Source organism: Molothrus aeneus, chromosome 32 (assembly GCF_037042795.1).
Source record: "Molothrus aeneus isolate 106 chromosome 32, BPBGC_Maene_1.0, whole genome shotgun sequence".
Lineage (NCBI taxonomy): Eukaryota > Metazoa > Chordata > Aves > Passeriformes > Icteridae > Molothrus > Molothrus aeneus.
The window spans coordinates 501,343-518,491 of NC_089677.1; the positions used below are offsets into that span (position 1 = coordinate 501,343).

Here is a 17,149-nt window from a genome sequence, read left to right on the forward strand (position 1 = left end):
GAGGAGCGTGACTTTGTTATCATAGCTAAGGAAAGGGAAAAAAATTCCTATCACTGCAGAGACTGGGATAGTCTACAGATGGAGTTAAGGATGGTCCTCTTGTGTTTGGATGTCTTAATAAATACTGGAAGGTTTTTAATAGCTGTGATCTTTTATGTATCTGCAATAAATCAGACATTAAGAGTCTTTTAAAAATAAATATTTTTCATTACCTAATAGTGTAACACATGAAAGCAATATAAAATTTAGTTCTATGGTCTCCTATGAATTTTCTATTATATCTCTCATTTCTCTCTTCATTTCTTCCTAGGAAATGCCATTGATTTTGTGGTCCAGAATGCAATGTCAGAATCCCACGGGGGCAGACCCAGCGCATCAAAGGTTGTGATTGTCATCATGTCGGGGAGCTCACAAGATGCTGTGGAGGCTGCTGCCCTTTCTGCAAGAGTGAACAGTAAACCTCGTTTCACTGTCACTATTTATCAGTAGAGTTGTTATTACTTTTTAAGTAATGAGCTAGAACAAAAGATGGAAAAACAAGACACTGGTGTGTTCATGTAAGTTCTGGAATTACTGTGCATAGTGTTGTGGTAAGAAGCAGACCTGAAAAAAACATGGCCTGTGAAGATGCCTTTGAGATACTTGGAAGTTGAGGACCCATCTGCAATTAAGGCTGACAACTTCCCCAGGACTTACAAATTAGTAGCGTCTCGTTTTCTGAGATCGTGTGGGTTGACAGGGATAACAGAAATGGGATCTAATATCATAAATTCAGTATTGTTGCAGTACAGTGAAACTTGAAAGGTTCACTCTAGTAATATCAATAATGATAAATAAAAATAATCATCATAAAGAAAATAGTTATAATAATAATTAGAGGTTTTTATCAGATTCTTCACTGACCTCTACAGGAATATACTTTTACTATCAATATGCTGCCTGATGATTTTTCAAGTTTTCTGGCTGTTTTTTCAGTACCTCAGGTTCCTCAGGTGTTCAGCTGAGGAACTTTGACTTTGTTTGAAGGTTGCTCTGGGAGGTATTGAATAAGGCATGGACTGTATTACAACTATCAACTGTTATTTTTAATTAAATGGTTTGAAAATAATCCAATTGCTGTGTAACTGAAGAAAGAAAACAGCATATTGAGATTCTTTTTTTTTCATTAAAAAAGAGTGAAGATGTCATTAAGTCTGCAGCTGCGTTTTGTTTTGTTTAATTTCATAATAAGATCATGAATGATCTTATTATGCTTGGGACTAATAGAGCTCATCTTAGCTAACAGAGTGATTATTACAGCAGCATTTCAGCCCTTAGTTGCCTTTTGCCAGTGTGGGGGAAATGATGCAAGTAACACCTGAAAATTAAGTGTTGAGAGAAAAACTTTTCCCAGTTCTATTTTTTTTTTAGAAACAAATGAAAAAATGAAAGTGATATCATCTTTAGGTTGGAAAAGACCTTTAAGATTATCATGTCCAACCATTAACCCAGCACTGCCAAGTGCCACATTCTTTAAATAATTGCAGGAATGAACACTCCATGTCCATAAGCAATGATTTTCTCCTGTGCCTTGCCTATTTCAAACCCTTCCTTCTCATTTCCTAGGAGTATCCCTGTTCCCAGTTGGTGTTGGAAACAGATATGATGAAGGGCAGCTAAGGACTTTGGCTGGGCCATCTGCTGCTAACAGAATCATGAAGCTCCAGAATTTTGAAGATTTATCCACTATGATCACATTGAACAGTGAATTTATCAAAAAAGTGTGCATGGGTGAGTCAAAAAGTCATGACCTTGTGTCTGGAGCAAAACACAAAAATTGAAATGCCAAACCAGGATGATTTTTCTTGATACGAGAAGGCAATCAGATGATCTGTTGTGAGTGTTCCACTCACAACCATCACAAATGCTGACCTAGACCACCTTCATAACTTAGGTGTGAAACCAAATTTCAGCCCTTTAAATATGTATCCAGCTGCTATTCCAGTTAGCCCAATTCCAGCAAGGTTTTTAGAACTGCTTAGGCCTGAACTTTCAAGCTTCTGTCTTAATAAAAATCAATCTTAGTAAAAATCTTGATAATCAGTACTCAGGACTGGTCAATAACTGAAGGACACCAGGAAAGTTGAAGCTGTCATGAATGAATGGGGCATGTTTCAGAACTTTCAGAAATGCTGTGAGCAAAGATTTCAAGTTATGTGTTTTTCAGACATTGTTATGTGCATGTCTACAGAAAATTCAGCCAAAATAGAAGGCAAAAAGAAAAATAATAAAGAATTTCCTTTCCCAGGGAAACAGATACTGGAAAAAAAAAGCGTGAACTGTTTTAAACAAGCATTTACTTATTTATAGATGACAATGCTTCTTCTCTAAGGAACCTTGCTTCAACACTGACCAGGATTTTACTTCTTTACCTCCTTGATCTGGATATAGATATTTATCCCTCATCTTGTTGTAGTTATTCCTGTTCCAATAACATCCACATGTTCTCACCACAAGCCACTGCCTCATGGTGTTAGTCATTGCACAGGTTTTTGCCAGCATTACTAGGGCTTAGTTACATCTCCACTACAATAAATGGACTTTTTTTTGTGGAGCCAAGGAGCTCTGAGAATGAGGAAGTTGCAGAGTGTTCACAGTCCAGCTTGGAGATATCCGATCAGCCTCTGCTGGGATCACTTCTGGCGTTTTAAAATCTCTCCAGAGAATCAAACAGCTGCCATTTTCTAGATTTAAACAGCTTCCATTTTCTTTCCTGCCTTTTAAAATAAATTTTTAAAGATGCATTTATTCTCTTCACACTGTAAAATGTGATTTTTCTTGCTGTAAATTACATTGATCCAAGATTTAGGATGGGGAGCAGGAATTTGGAACCAATAATTATTTTCTTATTGCAATCTGTGCTATAACCTATCAGTACTAGAGGTGAAAGCTTTGTATTTTTTATGAAAGCTTTTCCAACAGCTCAAAAAGCTGTTGAACTATAGACAAACTTGAACTATAGACATATTCAACACTTAAGATCTGAGAAATTTAGCTCTCTTGCTGATGGTGAAGACTTTGCTAGGGGGCGAAAAACAATATTTTTTTTTGGTGGGGATTTATTTTTTGTTTGGATTTTTTTCCTGTTTGTTTTGTTTTACATAAATTTCATACAATCTGTAAAGCATAATTTTCCCCTCTTGACTCATACAGTTAGATTTCTCATGCAGATGGAGTCTTGCCTTTTGTATGGAAGTGTACCAAAAATAATACCATTAAAAAAAGGTTTTAAAGAGTTCCTAAATGATTTCAAAATACATTACTTATCCTGGAAAAGACAGAGCAGAGTGTGTATATAGGGCTAGCATAGTCTAGTATTCTACAAAAGATTTGCTAGTCAGTGTCTTAATATCCTAGAGATTTTGTCATGCCATAGTACAAAAATGAAATTGCTTCCAAAATATCTTTAGGTGTGTAGTGAAAGCATACAAACATAGAAGCTGCAATTCAGTGTGTGCCCTGTGACTGTTTACCTGATTATGTGAAAAAAATGCTCATCACAGTCATGACTAAATGTAAGGAAACTGAATTTGGGTGTTCTTATTATAGCTATTTGTGTAGTTATGCTGTATTGATCTACCTGCATTTAATAAATGTGAGTGTGGAAATTGTCATTACCTGCTAATTCCCAGGAATGTCCTCAATGGATCACAAGACTCTGAGGTAAGGCTGGACGGTGCCTCAGAGCCAAAGCCGTGGTCATCCTTTAAGCACCATCTGGGCAGAGCTGTGGCTGTACAAGAAGTGCTGTAGAATTGCAGCCTAGTTTTTGCTCATGAAGTATTTTGGGACCACGGACATTGTTTATGCCTTCTGTGACTTATTCTTATGCTCTTTGGACAAATGCCTGCAGTCTTCAGGTAGGGATTCACGCATTCTAGCACAAAACCCCCAAACTTCTCACAATGTAAATCAAGCTTTTAAGTAAGCAATCTGTATTTTGGTGATCATCACTTAAAAGGCTTGATAAGGGAACAGGATGACTAAAAGATGTCTGCTTCTCTTTCAGACCCAGTCAGAGAATGCATAGATGAGGATGGAAACAAAAGGAGAGTAAGTGCATTGCCTGGTTTGGCCATCTGACTTTTAAGTTGCAAAGTTTGTACAAGAACATGAATATCTTCACAGTAAACCTAAAACAAAAAAGCATGAGACAATATCAAGAATGATTTTGGAAGAAGAAAATGTTGGATTTTGAACTGGTGGGATAACTTTGCATACAGAGGAGGCTTCCTCTAACATTATTTCATCTTGCAGAGTGTTGAATGTTATTGAAGTCAGTGCAGAACCACTGCAGAACAGTGACAATGTTTGTCTTCCCTGACAGCAAAAAATGCATTTTCATTTTCTGGTGAGAGGACTTCTGGGACAGAAGTGGCCAAATAAAGGTGCATGTACAGGGACAACCTCATTGTCCAGCCACTGTCCTTCTGTTGAAATTACAAATACCTTGTCCCTATGGCAATTTTACAGGAAGATAATTATTGTTTGATAGTTATGTCTCTAGGTAAAATCATCTCTTTAGCAAGGAAATCAAATTTCTTGGAGTTTGTTTGTGCAAAAGTTCTCATTAATCCTGAGAAAATGCTCAGAAGTGTAAGTAAGCTTGTCTGATCTCTCAAAAGTGATCCCACTCTAAGAAATTGGTGTTCCAGATGTTATAAATGGTTTAGATTCTTTATCTCAGGTGAAATGCCAAGGTTTTTCAGAGTATATTGTACTACATGCATTTAAAAATATTAGCGTACACTTGTGCCATGTTTTCTAGTAGGGATCAGTTATGAATTCTTCTCTAGGATTCATCTTGAATTTCCAATACATAAAAAATATTCCTTTGGTTTTTCCCTTGTGAAGACATGACTGTGAAAGAAGGGTGTGGCTAATAAGTGAATATGAATTACCTAAACACGGGAAATATATCAAAGCTGCTTTATGTAGTTGGCCCTAATCAGCTGATCAGAATACAGAAAGGCTTTAGCTAAATCGGACACAAAGTATAATCTGATGGCTTTGAGGCTGACAGCTTAATTAAGAAAAAAACAACTCGACAAACAAAAACTAAACTTGAAATACTTCTTTATTAAGACAAAAAAAAAAAAAATCAGATTTTGTTTGAACTGAATGTGACCAAGCCTCTGGGCTCTTAGAAGCAGACACGGGTATGTGTAGATAAGTGCTGGGAAGGCTAAACTTGAACTTCAGACATGTCAGGTTTCATTTTTGGGGGTGATAAACTTAAAGCACAATTTCTGTTCTAGCTGACATGCTTTTAGAAGGAAGTGGACCGGGCTCCAGTCCATATGAACCACACTTTCAAATGACAGCCTTAGGGGCATTTTGAGTTGCCTCTTCTGTCAGCCAGGAAAAATAGGTGTTGGAAGGCACTGTGAGGCCACAGCCTCCATCCCATGGAGCCTACAGGCCACTGTGGAAGTTCCTGCCTCTGTGGTGCAGCATCCTCTGCTGTGCCTCACTGGCCCTAAGGTGCCACTGTTCTGCTCCCCTCTTCCAGCACAGCCCACAAATTCACAGGAAGGAAGAATCAAGGCTCTTCCTTCCCTGAGTCAGAAAACACAGGCTTTTATATCGGCTTCATAATCTTTCAGGCGTTGCTCAGAGAATTCTTCCAGGAGGCTCAGCTCCCCAACTGGGATGTCTGTCACGCACCTGGAGATTGTGGGAATCTCCTGCAGTTTACGAGGAAATCTGAGTTCTCAGGATCAAAAATCTCAGCCTAAATCCTATCAGTGTTTGGAATATTATGATTTGTTACTTTTTAATGTTTTGTTTTGTTATTACCCTTACCCTGGAAGTGACTGTGGAAGGAATATTCTTGATTAAGGTCATTGTTAGTAGCAGATCAAATGTGCTGGATCGGGCCAAAAATCCATCCAATCCCCTCTATTGTGTGGCCAAAAATAGGAGCCAGGGAAGCAGTGTTAATAAATATGTATAAAAATTCCCTGAACTATCCTAGCCATAAACAATTTGTTACTCTGAGCTGCAAGTGGCACCTTTTTGTATTTGCTAATGTTTGATAGTTTTGTCCTTTGTGAGTTTGTTCAGCTGTTCTTTGAATCCTTGGAAGTCTTTAGTACTCATCAGGTCCAGTGGCAAGGGGTTGCAGGAGTGCCAAACATAGGCTGTGTAAAAGAACCACTGGTTTAATGTTTTAATTTGATAGTTGGCAGAATATCAGGACAAGTATGATAAATTAGGTTTTGGTTTTGGATTCTTTTTTTACATAGTTAATTTTCATTGTTAGTCTTGTTTTGAAATTTAGAAGCAGGCATAAAGGTGGTAAAGAAGTGTAGGTATTTGTTTTATAATAGTGATATTTCCTCATGAAGTGATCTGTAGAGCAATTTGCATTTCTAGGCTGTTTAAGGTGGCAAACCCGATGTTCCTGAGCTATTACCGTGACTTTTCTAGTATTGTTCAGCTCTTGGCTTAAAGAAGAGACAAACAAACAAATAACCTCATCTAAACTAAGAGATGACAGCCAAGGGAGCTGCTGAGCTGTGTGGGTCTCCCTCCTGCAGATGCACAGCAAGACACAGTGTGCACGTCCAGGTCTGTAGGTTCAGAGCTCCCTCAGAGAGGAAGTCTGGGGCTTCCTGCAGTGTTCTGGCAGACTTACCCTTCACAGCTTAGAAATCCTGATTTTGCTTTCCTTTCTGTCCTGCTTTTGCTCCTACAGTTTCATATCAATTGGGATTTAGGCTCTCTTTGTCTTCAGAGTCCCTGTGTTTTTCTCTGCACTAAGATTCTTGGGGTTTTTTTATCCCTCAATTTATATTTTTTTAAAATGTCTTCTGCTTTTCTTGTCCAGATCTTAGACGTTTTCTAGTAAATGTCCTATTAAAGAGTGACTAAAACCAATTAAGTATGTATGGAAGCCAGACTTGCACAGCTGTATATGTACCCTTCCAGGTGCTTCCACTTTCAGTGAGCTGTAGGAGGGACAACTGTAATTAAAAAGCATTCTATCTCTTTCTGTAGAAATACTTTTGCTGTCCTTAAAGCTCCTCCTATTACTTTTTCACAGCCTTCTCTAGGCTCACAAGCCGTAAAAAAATATTAAGCAACTTTCAGTTACCTTCTCAAAGTCCTGAAACATATAAAACAAGTCCAGTAAATTAACCTGCATTTAATATGTAATTTTTTGTGGCCGCAAATCTGGCAGCTCTTGTTTAGACTTGATGGCTTCCTCTAGCTCAGAGATACAGAGAAATACTTTCATAATTAGAAGAATTATCTGTGAATGATGTTGTTACCTAGGTATTTTTATCCTTTTTTTCTTCTCTTCTATGGGAGTGATGGTTAAACTGTGAAGAACAGGATGGAAGATGTCCATATCCAGTATCAATTCTCTTTTCTTCTCCACATTTCTGCTTGTGACTATCAAGGAATCTTACCCAGCTCACAGAAGCACCAATTCACTTGTACTGGTGTTTCTGGACTCACCTCTGGAGAGAACTCTGGGAAGTGCTGTTTCCCACATTTGGGGGTATTCCTGGGAATGCCCACTTCAGGGATGAATGCTGTTTTAAAACTCATTCAGCCTGCTTATGGACTTTAGAGCTCTGTAGGATTGGAGCCAGAGAGCTTAGCTTTCTGCAGATAGGAATCTTGAGACATTGCACCTCTATTTCTCTGTCATTTATTAGTACATAATCCCAGTGCCTTAAAATTCAGACTGTCCTTTAGAAAACACGAATATATTTTACATTTAATTCTTTAGCTCTAGAAATCCACTACATACGTGTAATAACAGTGATCTGGTATAGGAACAATTTCCCTTTGGGAAGAAAGGAGCTGTTTTAAAGTTTCAGAGTTGACAAAATACAGTATTCCACGCTTTCCTAGTTTGGAACAAATAGTAATTCCTGCTGTGCTCTGACCATCTGTGGCTTATGAAAAGTAAAGGATTTGAAATTTAAAGTAAAGCTGAGGGGAAGTCTTTGTTACTCTGCTCTCCATGCGTGTTGTAGGATGGCTAAGCTCTAACTATAGGTGGTTGGAACAAAAAGTCTCCTATTGTAGACTGTTATCTTTAGCTTGGAATTTCAGCCTGCTTCTTACTGTTTCTAATTTAAACTTTCTCATCCTCATGAAGTCCTTAATACAGCACATTCCATTTATTTTCCCAAGGCTAATATGAGTAGCACTGCTGTCAGGGTCACTTCACTTTCTGGCTGTAGTTCCATGACACCAGCCAAACTTTGCATTTGAAATGGTTTCAATTGTTCCATATCTGTGTTTCCCTCCCTAGCCTGGTGATAAATGGACATTACCAGACCAGTGCCACACTGTGACCTGCTTCCCAGGAGATTACACAGTTCTGGAGAGCCGCCATATCAACTGTGAGAGGATGCCAAAGCCTGTGTGTCACAGCAGCCTTCCTGCTGTTAAGGTGGAGGAAACTTGCGGCTGCCGATGGATGTGCCCATGTGAGTATCTGTCTGTGGGTGCCTCTCCCTCCCTATCACCTGAAATGTTTTGACCACAAGTGTAATGCTGAATGGAGCTTCTCAGCCACTGGACACTTCAAAGGTGACCAGGGTGGCGGAAATTGCCATTTAATTGTTATACAGCTGTTTAAGCAAATAATTGGGCGTGTAAGAGCCTAACTGATGCTGGAATGCCTAATGCTACTTGAAGTTCAGGGCCAATAATTTTTTTGCATTAGCAGAATGACAGTGTTTTATCAGGGAATCTCACGCTCCATTTCCAAAGCTGTGTGAGCTGGGAAGGAAGAAGTACAGGAGAAACCAGGAATTTATCTCAGCAAGCTGAAAGCTAGCAATGGATTCTTGGTCCATCTTGGGGCTTAAGGGTTTGGCCTTCCCTCAATCAAGGAGGTGTAGTACAAAGAGATCAGCAAGAAATTCTCTCCGCCACCAGATAACCTCACATGGAGTATCTGAGCAGAAAGGCTGTGTGATTAGCGCCTGGGCTGGGATGACAGGAACAGGAATTAAGTGTACCCACTCACATTTACAGGGTTAGAGGGATGCAGCCCTAAGGCTGGTGATCTATTTATTAAAACATAAGTGGTTTTAAATCTAAATTAATATGCTTACTTCTTAGAAGTAGATCTGAACTCTCTATATATACACACACCTCCTATTCACAACATATAATGTCAATTTAAAATGTCCTCTGCTGAGCTGGCTGATTTAAGTACAATTTCTTCCAGACAGTGCATGAAATCCCAAAGCTGATAACTGGATTTTGATCCCTGAACTCTTAGACATACAAAATTTTTTACACCCATTGTTTTGTCATTTCCTAAAAGTGTATTTGATGATCTAAACGCTTAACACTTGAAATCTACCATTTCTGGTTTGCTACAAGAATTTTGAAAAAGTGGAAATATCTAAAATACTTATAACTATCCATCTGAAGATGTTTAAAAGATAGTCTTAGTGATACCTACCCTTAAGGAGTGCATCTTTATTAAATTTCTTGATCCTAAACACAAAGCTAGCAACATGAGGGCATTACTTTTGGCATGCAAGATATACCTTCATAAAAAACCTTCTGAAAGGAGTAAATGAAAATAACCTTTCATACTGTTAGCTGATTATCAGGAAAAGCCCTATAGGTCACTCAAGATGAGCTAAGAATTGTTTGTCTCTTTATGAATTTAATGAGCCATGGTACTCCAATTTTTTTTTTCCTGAGGTTGTCAAACTTGTGAGGGAAAAGTAGGTAGCTTTCATGTTGCAGAAGGAGGGAACAACCCTCCCCCCACCCCCAGCTGATTAAAAACCCCCATGGGTCAAGTCCTCTTTTAATGACTGCTCAGTGCAAACATGGTGATTCTGTGCCAACTAGAGCAACATCCATAGCAGCTGGAAAGGTTGATTCTGTTGCTGTGTGAAACAAAACTCTCAGCAATCAGAAAAGCAGGGATGGGCATAGCAGAGGAGGTGCTGAGTAGGAGCTCTGTGTGAGGCAACGCCTCTGTTGTTATGGAAGGAGGCTGGTTAGGCACCCATGAAAATGCTGCTAAATTGACTCATGATTCACTCATTTAGAGAGCTATAACACAATTTCCAGCCATGGCTTGACAGTGTGGATGATGTGACAAATGCTCCTGCAAAGAGGAAGTCCTTGAAAAAGTGTTCTTAGGTCATCTGAGTTCTGAGGATAGTTCAGGAGTTACAGTGCAAAGGTGCTTGCTTGCTGAACTAGTTACCAATTTTACAGCAGCATGATTTGCAGTGTGATTTGCAGCATGATTTGCAGTGTGCTCTTAGACTATTTTGAAATGGATCACATTAGTGCATTTTGTGCTACAGAAACCTATGAGAAATTTAAAAGGATTCCCAGTCTCCTTAATTTTTTTTTTAATGTTCACGGAAGATTGAGAAATGTGGTTTTATTGCTAACTCATTTCATTGTTATTTATGTATAAACTTTATAAGCATTTATGATAAAATATCTGAAGATCCTCCAGTACTCCAAGGGGCAGGCTCCTACCCTCCCTCCCTCCCTCTCTCCCTCCCTCTCTCCCTCCCTCCCATGCTGTTTTTCCTGAGAAATTAAATTTGAAGGTCATTGATTAGGAAAAAGATTATTCTCAGCTAGAAGCAAAGTACTGAATTATTAGCAATGGTAATTTCCCCCCTTACATGTTTTGCTGGCATTGATTTTATTGTCCTTATTATCCTTTAAGCAAGAGATTTGAAAATATATGAACCAGGAGCATCAGGTTTTGTTTTGGTTCTTCTGGGGTTATAATCTTCCTTGTTTTCCAGTTTTTGAAGACAAGAAAGTGTTTATAACCCAATGACCAGGACACTGAGCAACTATCAGCTGGCCAATGGTTTATCCTGTGCATATTATTTCTCCGCAGTTTTCCTGTTTCCTGTCTGAAAAACAGTCCCTGGGTGTCAACTTGTGACATGTCTGATAAGGGTGAAATAGTGTCATTTGGAATCAGATGTAACACTGTACCGAATATCATGCAATGCAAAGGTTGAACAGAGTGTTACAGTCTTTCTACAAACAGTAAAGGAATTTTCCCTGTTTAATTTTTACATAAAATCTGTTACTAAATCATATTGAATGTGAAAAAATTTTAGGCAAAGGGATTTTTTACAAGTTTATCCAAATCGGTTTTAATACTTACTGTTCTCAGACAAAGATATTGCAAAAAACCTCCATGTGTGATGAAGTATTTACCAAAGTTTCTTGTCAAAGAATTTGCAATTCATTACCTTCCCCTCTTTCCCAATTAGTTGGTTCCCCATGCCCATAACAGTTGTGAAGAAACAGTGAAATTAAAAATGTTTTTACATGTTTTTTTTGTTGTTTATTTTCAGGTGTCTGTATAGGAAGTTCATCTCAACATATTGTCACTTTTGATGGGCTGAATTTTAAGCTGACTGGCAACTGCTCTTACACCTTATTTCAAGACTTGCACCATGATGTTGAAGTCCTGCTCCATGAGGGGCCCTGCAGAGCAGCACCCAGGATGAACTGCATGGACTCCATCGAAGTGAAGCATCATGGTGTAGGAGTGCAGCTCTTCAGTGACATGGCAGTAAGCAAACACCATGAATTCATCTGTGTATTGTCTGCTCATGCTGCAGAATTCAGGTTATGGGGACAAATTTCATCTCTTGATCCAGTTTCAGCCTATTTTTAACATCTCTTCTCCATTTCATGATACAATCAGTGTTTGCTTAATGAGCCAGACAAGTTTCCCCTCTTGTTCTCCCTGTTGTGCTGGTGTGCCAATGTCAAGAACACGGGATTTGGCAATGTGTCCCTGACACTTCTGCCAGAAAGGCAGGATTACAGACAGGACATACTGCACGCTGATTTCCCTCTTTTGGTCCCTCACACTATGTTTAGTCCATGGGAGAGTGCTCTGTCCCTCACAGAGCTGCGCCTGACTGGCCAGCTGAAGGTCTAGGGAGTTGCTTCTCACCTTGTGTGCAAATGGACCTCAGCATTGGAAGAAGGGGTAGCTTAGTATGCATTACATCTGTTTCATAGGCAGAGAATATTCAAACTGAACCCATGTTTCAACCTCTGGCTGCTCAGACATACAGGTGTTGGCCAACTTGCCAAAACTATCTCTCCTGACTCATGCAGCAAAACAGAGTGGACCAAAGCACCTACAGCAAGTTCTGCATGGTGCTGGACAGCCTTGACTTCCACTGAGACATCATTTGAACCTTGTAGTATGAGGTTGTTAGTCTGTAGACATGTGGCACTCAGAGAGTGTGCTTATATAGGAAAATGTTGGAAGAGTTCATGTAATTCACAGGATGAAGGTCAAGTATTTCTGTATATTTTTAGACTCAATAGAAACCTCCAGCTGGCAAAATTGGTTTTTATGTCCAGATTCAGTTGGATCTTCAGGTATTTGTCAAGTCAAAATGTTGTTCAACTGTAAAATTGGGTTGATTTGTAATGGCTTGCTAGGCCTGATGTGATGACCTCACCTTTTTTTTTTTTAAACAGGTGACTGTTAATGGTGAAAGGGTTTTTATCCCCTATTCCAGCAGCTTGTTTGAAATCACTGCCTATGGAGAAATAATGCACGAAATCAAGTTCTCGCTTCTTGGACATAATCTCACATTTACTCCAAGAAACAATGAATTTATTCTTAGACTTAATTCAAAGAGCTTTTCTTCAGGAACAAAAGGGCTTTGTGGTAAGTTTGAAAGTTAGTAAGTTAGTACTTTTAACAACTTCCTATTTGGGCTTGAACTTCTATTTATTTATTGAAATATGTGAATCTCCAAATCCGTAAACTCTCTGGGTGAACTGGTCCCACAGTTTTGGGGGAATACTGGATGTCTGTGTAGGTTTTTCTACTTTCATCCCCAATGTAACAGCTCACTGATGCCCAGTAAGACTTTAGAAAGAACAGCAGGGACAACTTTCTGTTTTTTCTTGCTTCAAGTTATCTTTTCAAGGAGATTTGTGCTTTTTTTTTGATATGGGTTTAGTTTTAGATACTTATGAATTCAGTTCTGTGAGAAATCTGACCAGTGCTTGCAGTGAAGGTGAAAAATTTGAGAGGGCAACTGCTATCTGGGTGAGTTAATTCTACAGTATCCTTAGTGATGTAATCTATACAGAGATTGTACCTCTGTGGCTTGACCTGTACCTCCTTTAGTGAGGAAATGAGAAACAAGACCCCGGGTGTTTAGGCCTCTGTTGACAACAGCTATAAGGAATATCATTAATTCCTTGAGCCACTCCAACCAGCGTCATCCACCCCATCCCTGTTTTTTTCTAGGTTTATTTTTGTGCTGATTATTCAGAGATTTTTCTTTTCCCGTTACTCTCCCTGCCAGGGCTGTGTGACCAGAACCACGTCAATGACTTCACGCTGCGCAATGGCTCTGCCACTGCTGACAGCAGCGTGTTTATCCAAGACTGGACGGTGGCAGAGCTGGGCAAGGTCTGTGACAGCCGGAGGGAGGACAGGTGCTCTGAGCGCGCGCCCGACCACTGCCACCTGCTGCTCTCGGACCGCTTTGCGGAGTGCCACAGGATCATCACCCCCAACATCTTCTACGAGGCCTGCATGGAAAGCAGCTGCTATGAGGAGGAGGCCTGTGAGATGATCACTTCCTACGCTCACATCTGCCAGGCGTATGGCGTCTGTGTAGACTGGAGAACACCAGACCTTTGCCGTAAGAGTTTTACTCTGTGCTAAAACTGATAGAGAAATTGCCCTGCTTTGGGACATCTCATCAGTGTAATATTAAGTTTTTGAATGTTCCAGATCAAGTTTATTGTACAAGTGGTATTGCAGATCTTGTAACTCGTTGATCACCTACTAAGCTGAATGTTAGGAAATAAATGTTTCTTGGTAAACTGATAAAATTCCAGGCTAGAGGAAATAAACTGTGAACAGATAACCACAGTACCTGGCTCTGCAGCCACCAAACCTTTGTGGCACCAGGTTTGGGCTGAGAGTCTGCTAGGCTCTTTTAGCAGCAGATATCATTGCTTTTGATACAGACTTTGGATGGTCTGAGGTGGACAGAGAAACTCATAATTTGGACTAGTGGAATTGCTTCCCAGCCTGTCACTGTCACACCTGGCACAAAATAAGACTTTTCTTTGTAACAGTTTTCCCAAATCCTTCAATTTCCATAAAAGCTGAAACTTTTGAGAATGTGGTGGAAAAGCCAGTGTGATTTTAAGTTTCTGCTGCAGGGAAAATTGGGGAAATAGCCTGTCTTTGTGGTGTCATTTCTTGCCAGAACATGCCTGTTAGGCTGACTGAACCAGCTGTAATTTGCTTTGCAAATCTGGTTCTTGTGCCTGGATTTTGCTAGTGTTTTGGAGGTGAAAAGTTTGTGCTGTGTAGCAGGATGTGAGTATTGCACATTACCAGAACCCAACCAAGGCAAACAAGACAACCATGCTAGACCCAAACTCAACTTTGTATGGCTTCTCTTCTAAATGCTCATAGACAAGTAGTTCTGCTTTCTTTTCCTTTTTTTTTTCTTTTTTTTTTTTGTTCCTGTTGTGAGGCATACCTAAAGATCTGCCAAAAATGCAAGGTATCATTAAATACAAGTAAATAACTCTTGAGGTGGCTTATTCTCCACCTTCTCCTGTTAACCTTTCTGCAGTGATGGTTGCAGACCTTCAGATAGTCCCTCAGCATGTCTGTTTAGTCAAGTGCCTTAGATGTGGATGTGTGTAGGAATTTTCTTTCCCAGCTACCTCCTTACAGAGTGTCTTGATGTTCCAGTTGATTTTCTCACCTCCTGCCTCTCTAGTTGAGTTTTTTATTGTTGCTTTGCCTTCTTTCCCTGGATACTTTTCATTTCAGAACTGAAGAACCAGTATCCTAAAGGTATGATAAAAAAAAAAGAAAGTGTAAAACAAATGCTTTTTGCTTTTTTTCATGTTTTAAACTCAGACTGAAGGAATGATGGGATAGGAAGTCATGCTTTAACATGGAAAGGGTTAATGCTAAAGACTTTTTTTTCTGTCACCATTGGCTGCTAGAAGACTACGTGTAGACCATTTAGCTGATGAATGTTTTCTTGTTCGTTTGTTTGGGAGCTTGGGTTTTGTCTCAATGTTTTTCGTCAGGGGACTGAAAGAAAGTTTTAAAAACCTCACAGCAGTCACAGGCTGGGAAATAAGAAACACTTTTTCTAATTGAAGCTGTAGAGAAAAATAGACTTAAGGGAACACACAGTATGGAAGCTGTGTCCATAGGTTTTTTGAATAGCTGTAGCCCTAATTTTGTGTTTGCTTTCAGAGACAATATCCTCAGGTTCGTGAATACATCAGTAAAGACTTTGTTAGCTTACAGGGCTGTACAGCTACTTGATTGAATTAATTCTGTTAATAAGACAATTTAGTTAAAAATATGCAGAAATCCAGCAGGTTCAGTTTTGAAGTACCAAAATGTTCTGTTTTTTAGCTTTCTTTAGTTGTGTGGGAACACTGCAGCCTGTCAATTAAAAAAAAAAAAAAAAGAAAAAAAAGAAAACTTTCTTCAATGCTTTACTCTCTTTACTCTGTCCTGACTATCTCTTAACCATGCACTGTTACCATACAGATAAGGTTCTAAATTTTTGTCTGTGGCCCAGTATTGGAAACAAATTTTGACAAGTGAATGCTCACCCAAACCAACGTATTGGTGAGTCATATGTTGCTGCTGATTCATGTGGCCTGAAAATATCGTTCACTGATTTGTGCTGCAAGGGATCAGATCCATTCTTTGGGTGATGGCTTTCTAAAATGGAAAAAATGCTGAAGAAGGCTAGATAGGAAAGATTGATTTTCATTTCTTTAGATCTCGTAAATAAAGGTGATGTTTTCTTCTGTCTTGCTCAGCAATGAAATGTGCTCCACATCTGATGTACAACCACTGCCACATGTCCTGTGTGAAGAGCTGTGAGAATAATACCAAAGTCAGTGTCTGCAAGGATTATCCCATGGAAGGCTGCTTCTGCCCAGAGGGAAAGGTGATTTTTGGTGACAGCTGTGTTAGTGAAGAAGTCTGCACTCAGTGTGTCAGTGAGGATGGCACACACCACCAGGTAATTGCGAGCACAGCAAACTCTGGCAGTGGTTGGAGTTCACAGCTTTGAAAGTAAATCTGTTTTCCCTTTGGATACTTTATTTTCTAGCTCAGTTCCTCCTAATCTGCTGGCTGTCAGCCCTATTTAGTTCCCCTAGTGTGAAATTGGCTGGGACTGGATATAAAGATCACAGATGGGACTGTACAGACCTGGAAAGGCATGACAATTCCATGTGGAGGGGTGTTTAGAGGAAAGAGAGGAAGAGTGATGGCATAAGTGAATATTTACCAAGATAAACATCTCCATTCAGCAGACTTTTATGAGTAATGACAATTTAATCATAAATCCTTTACTTAAAATGTCTTGTCTTTACAAAGCTCACTGAAATCGTTATGAGGGGCAGTGGAGAGACAGGTGTCAATCTCTTCTCTGTGTGATCAGGAACAGGATGCAGGGAATGGCTGGAGCTGTGTTAGAGGAGGTTTAAGCTGGATATCAGAAAAGATTCTTCTCCCAGAAGGGTATCAGGCACTGAACAGGCTCTCCAGGGAATGGTCACAGCCCCAAGGCTGCCAGAGCTCCAGGAGCGTTTAGACAATGGTCTCAGGCACAGGGTGAGATTGTTGGTGTGTCTTTGCAGGGCCAGGAGCTGGACTTGATGAACCTTGGTGTAAGTCATTGGAGACTGATGGTGGCGATTAGTAGGCTGTATAATGTAATGTTAGTTCATAGATGCTTGCGTGAGGAGAGGAGGGTTAAGGGGAGGAGTTGGGATGATAATTTTTAGCCTTGTAGGAGGTTGAAGTTGTGTTGGTGGTCGGAGCCTTGTGGGTCCTTTCCAATTCGTGTATGAAATATTTCCAGTGGTTAATGGGGAATGGTGAGACCAAGTCAACTTTTTATCAAGTGGTGGTTTGTGTATATCTATCTATCTATATCTATATCTATATCTATATCTATCTATCTATATATTTTATTTTTTTGAGGAGAATTATTCCTTCGATGAAATTATTAATTTTGGTTTTACTGAAAATCCACTTTGCTTAGTTAAGGCAGCCCTCTCTGTGGCAGTATGAGAT

The 17,149-nt window shown here is 39.6% G+C and overlaps 1 protein-coding gene across 1 annotated transcript in view; it reads left to right on the plus strand.

Annotated features, from left to right (window-relative positions):
• Nucleotides 1–17,149, plus strand: part of VWF (von Willebrand factor) — a 117,370-nt gene that overhangs the window by 75,232 nt on the left and 24,989 nt on the right. Inside the window, exons 31-38 of the mRNA XM_066568403.1 lie at nucleotides 311–454; nucleotides 1,606–1,770; nucleotides 4,049–4,092; nucleotides 8,315–8,492; nucleotides 11,376–11,596; nucleotides 12,526–12,718; nucleotides 13,368–13,709; nucleotides 15,883–16,088. Of these exons, the coding sequence (XP_066424500.1) occupies nucleotides 311–454; nucleotides 1,606–1,770; nucleotides 4,049–4,092; nucleotides 8,315–8,492; nucleotides 11,376–11,596; nucleotides 12,526–12,718; nucleotides 13,368–13,709; nucleotides 15,883–16,088 (1,493 nt within the window). The remainder of the gene's footprint in view (nucleotides 1–310; nucleotides 455–1,605; nucleotides 1,771–4,048; nucleotides 4,093–8,314; nucleotides 8,493–11,375; nucleotides 11,597–12,525; nucleotides 12,719–13,367; nucleotides 13,710–15,882; nucleotides 16,089–17,149) is intronic.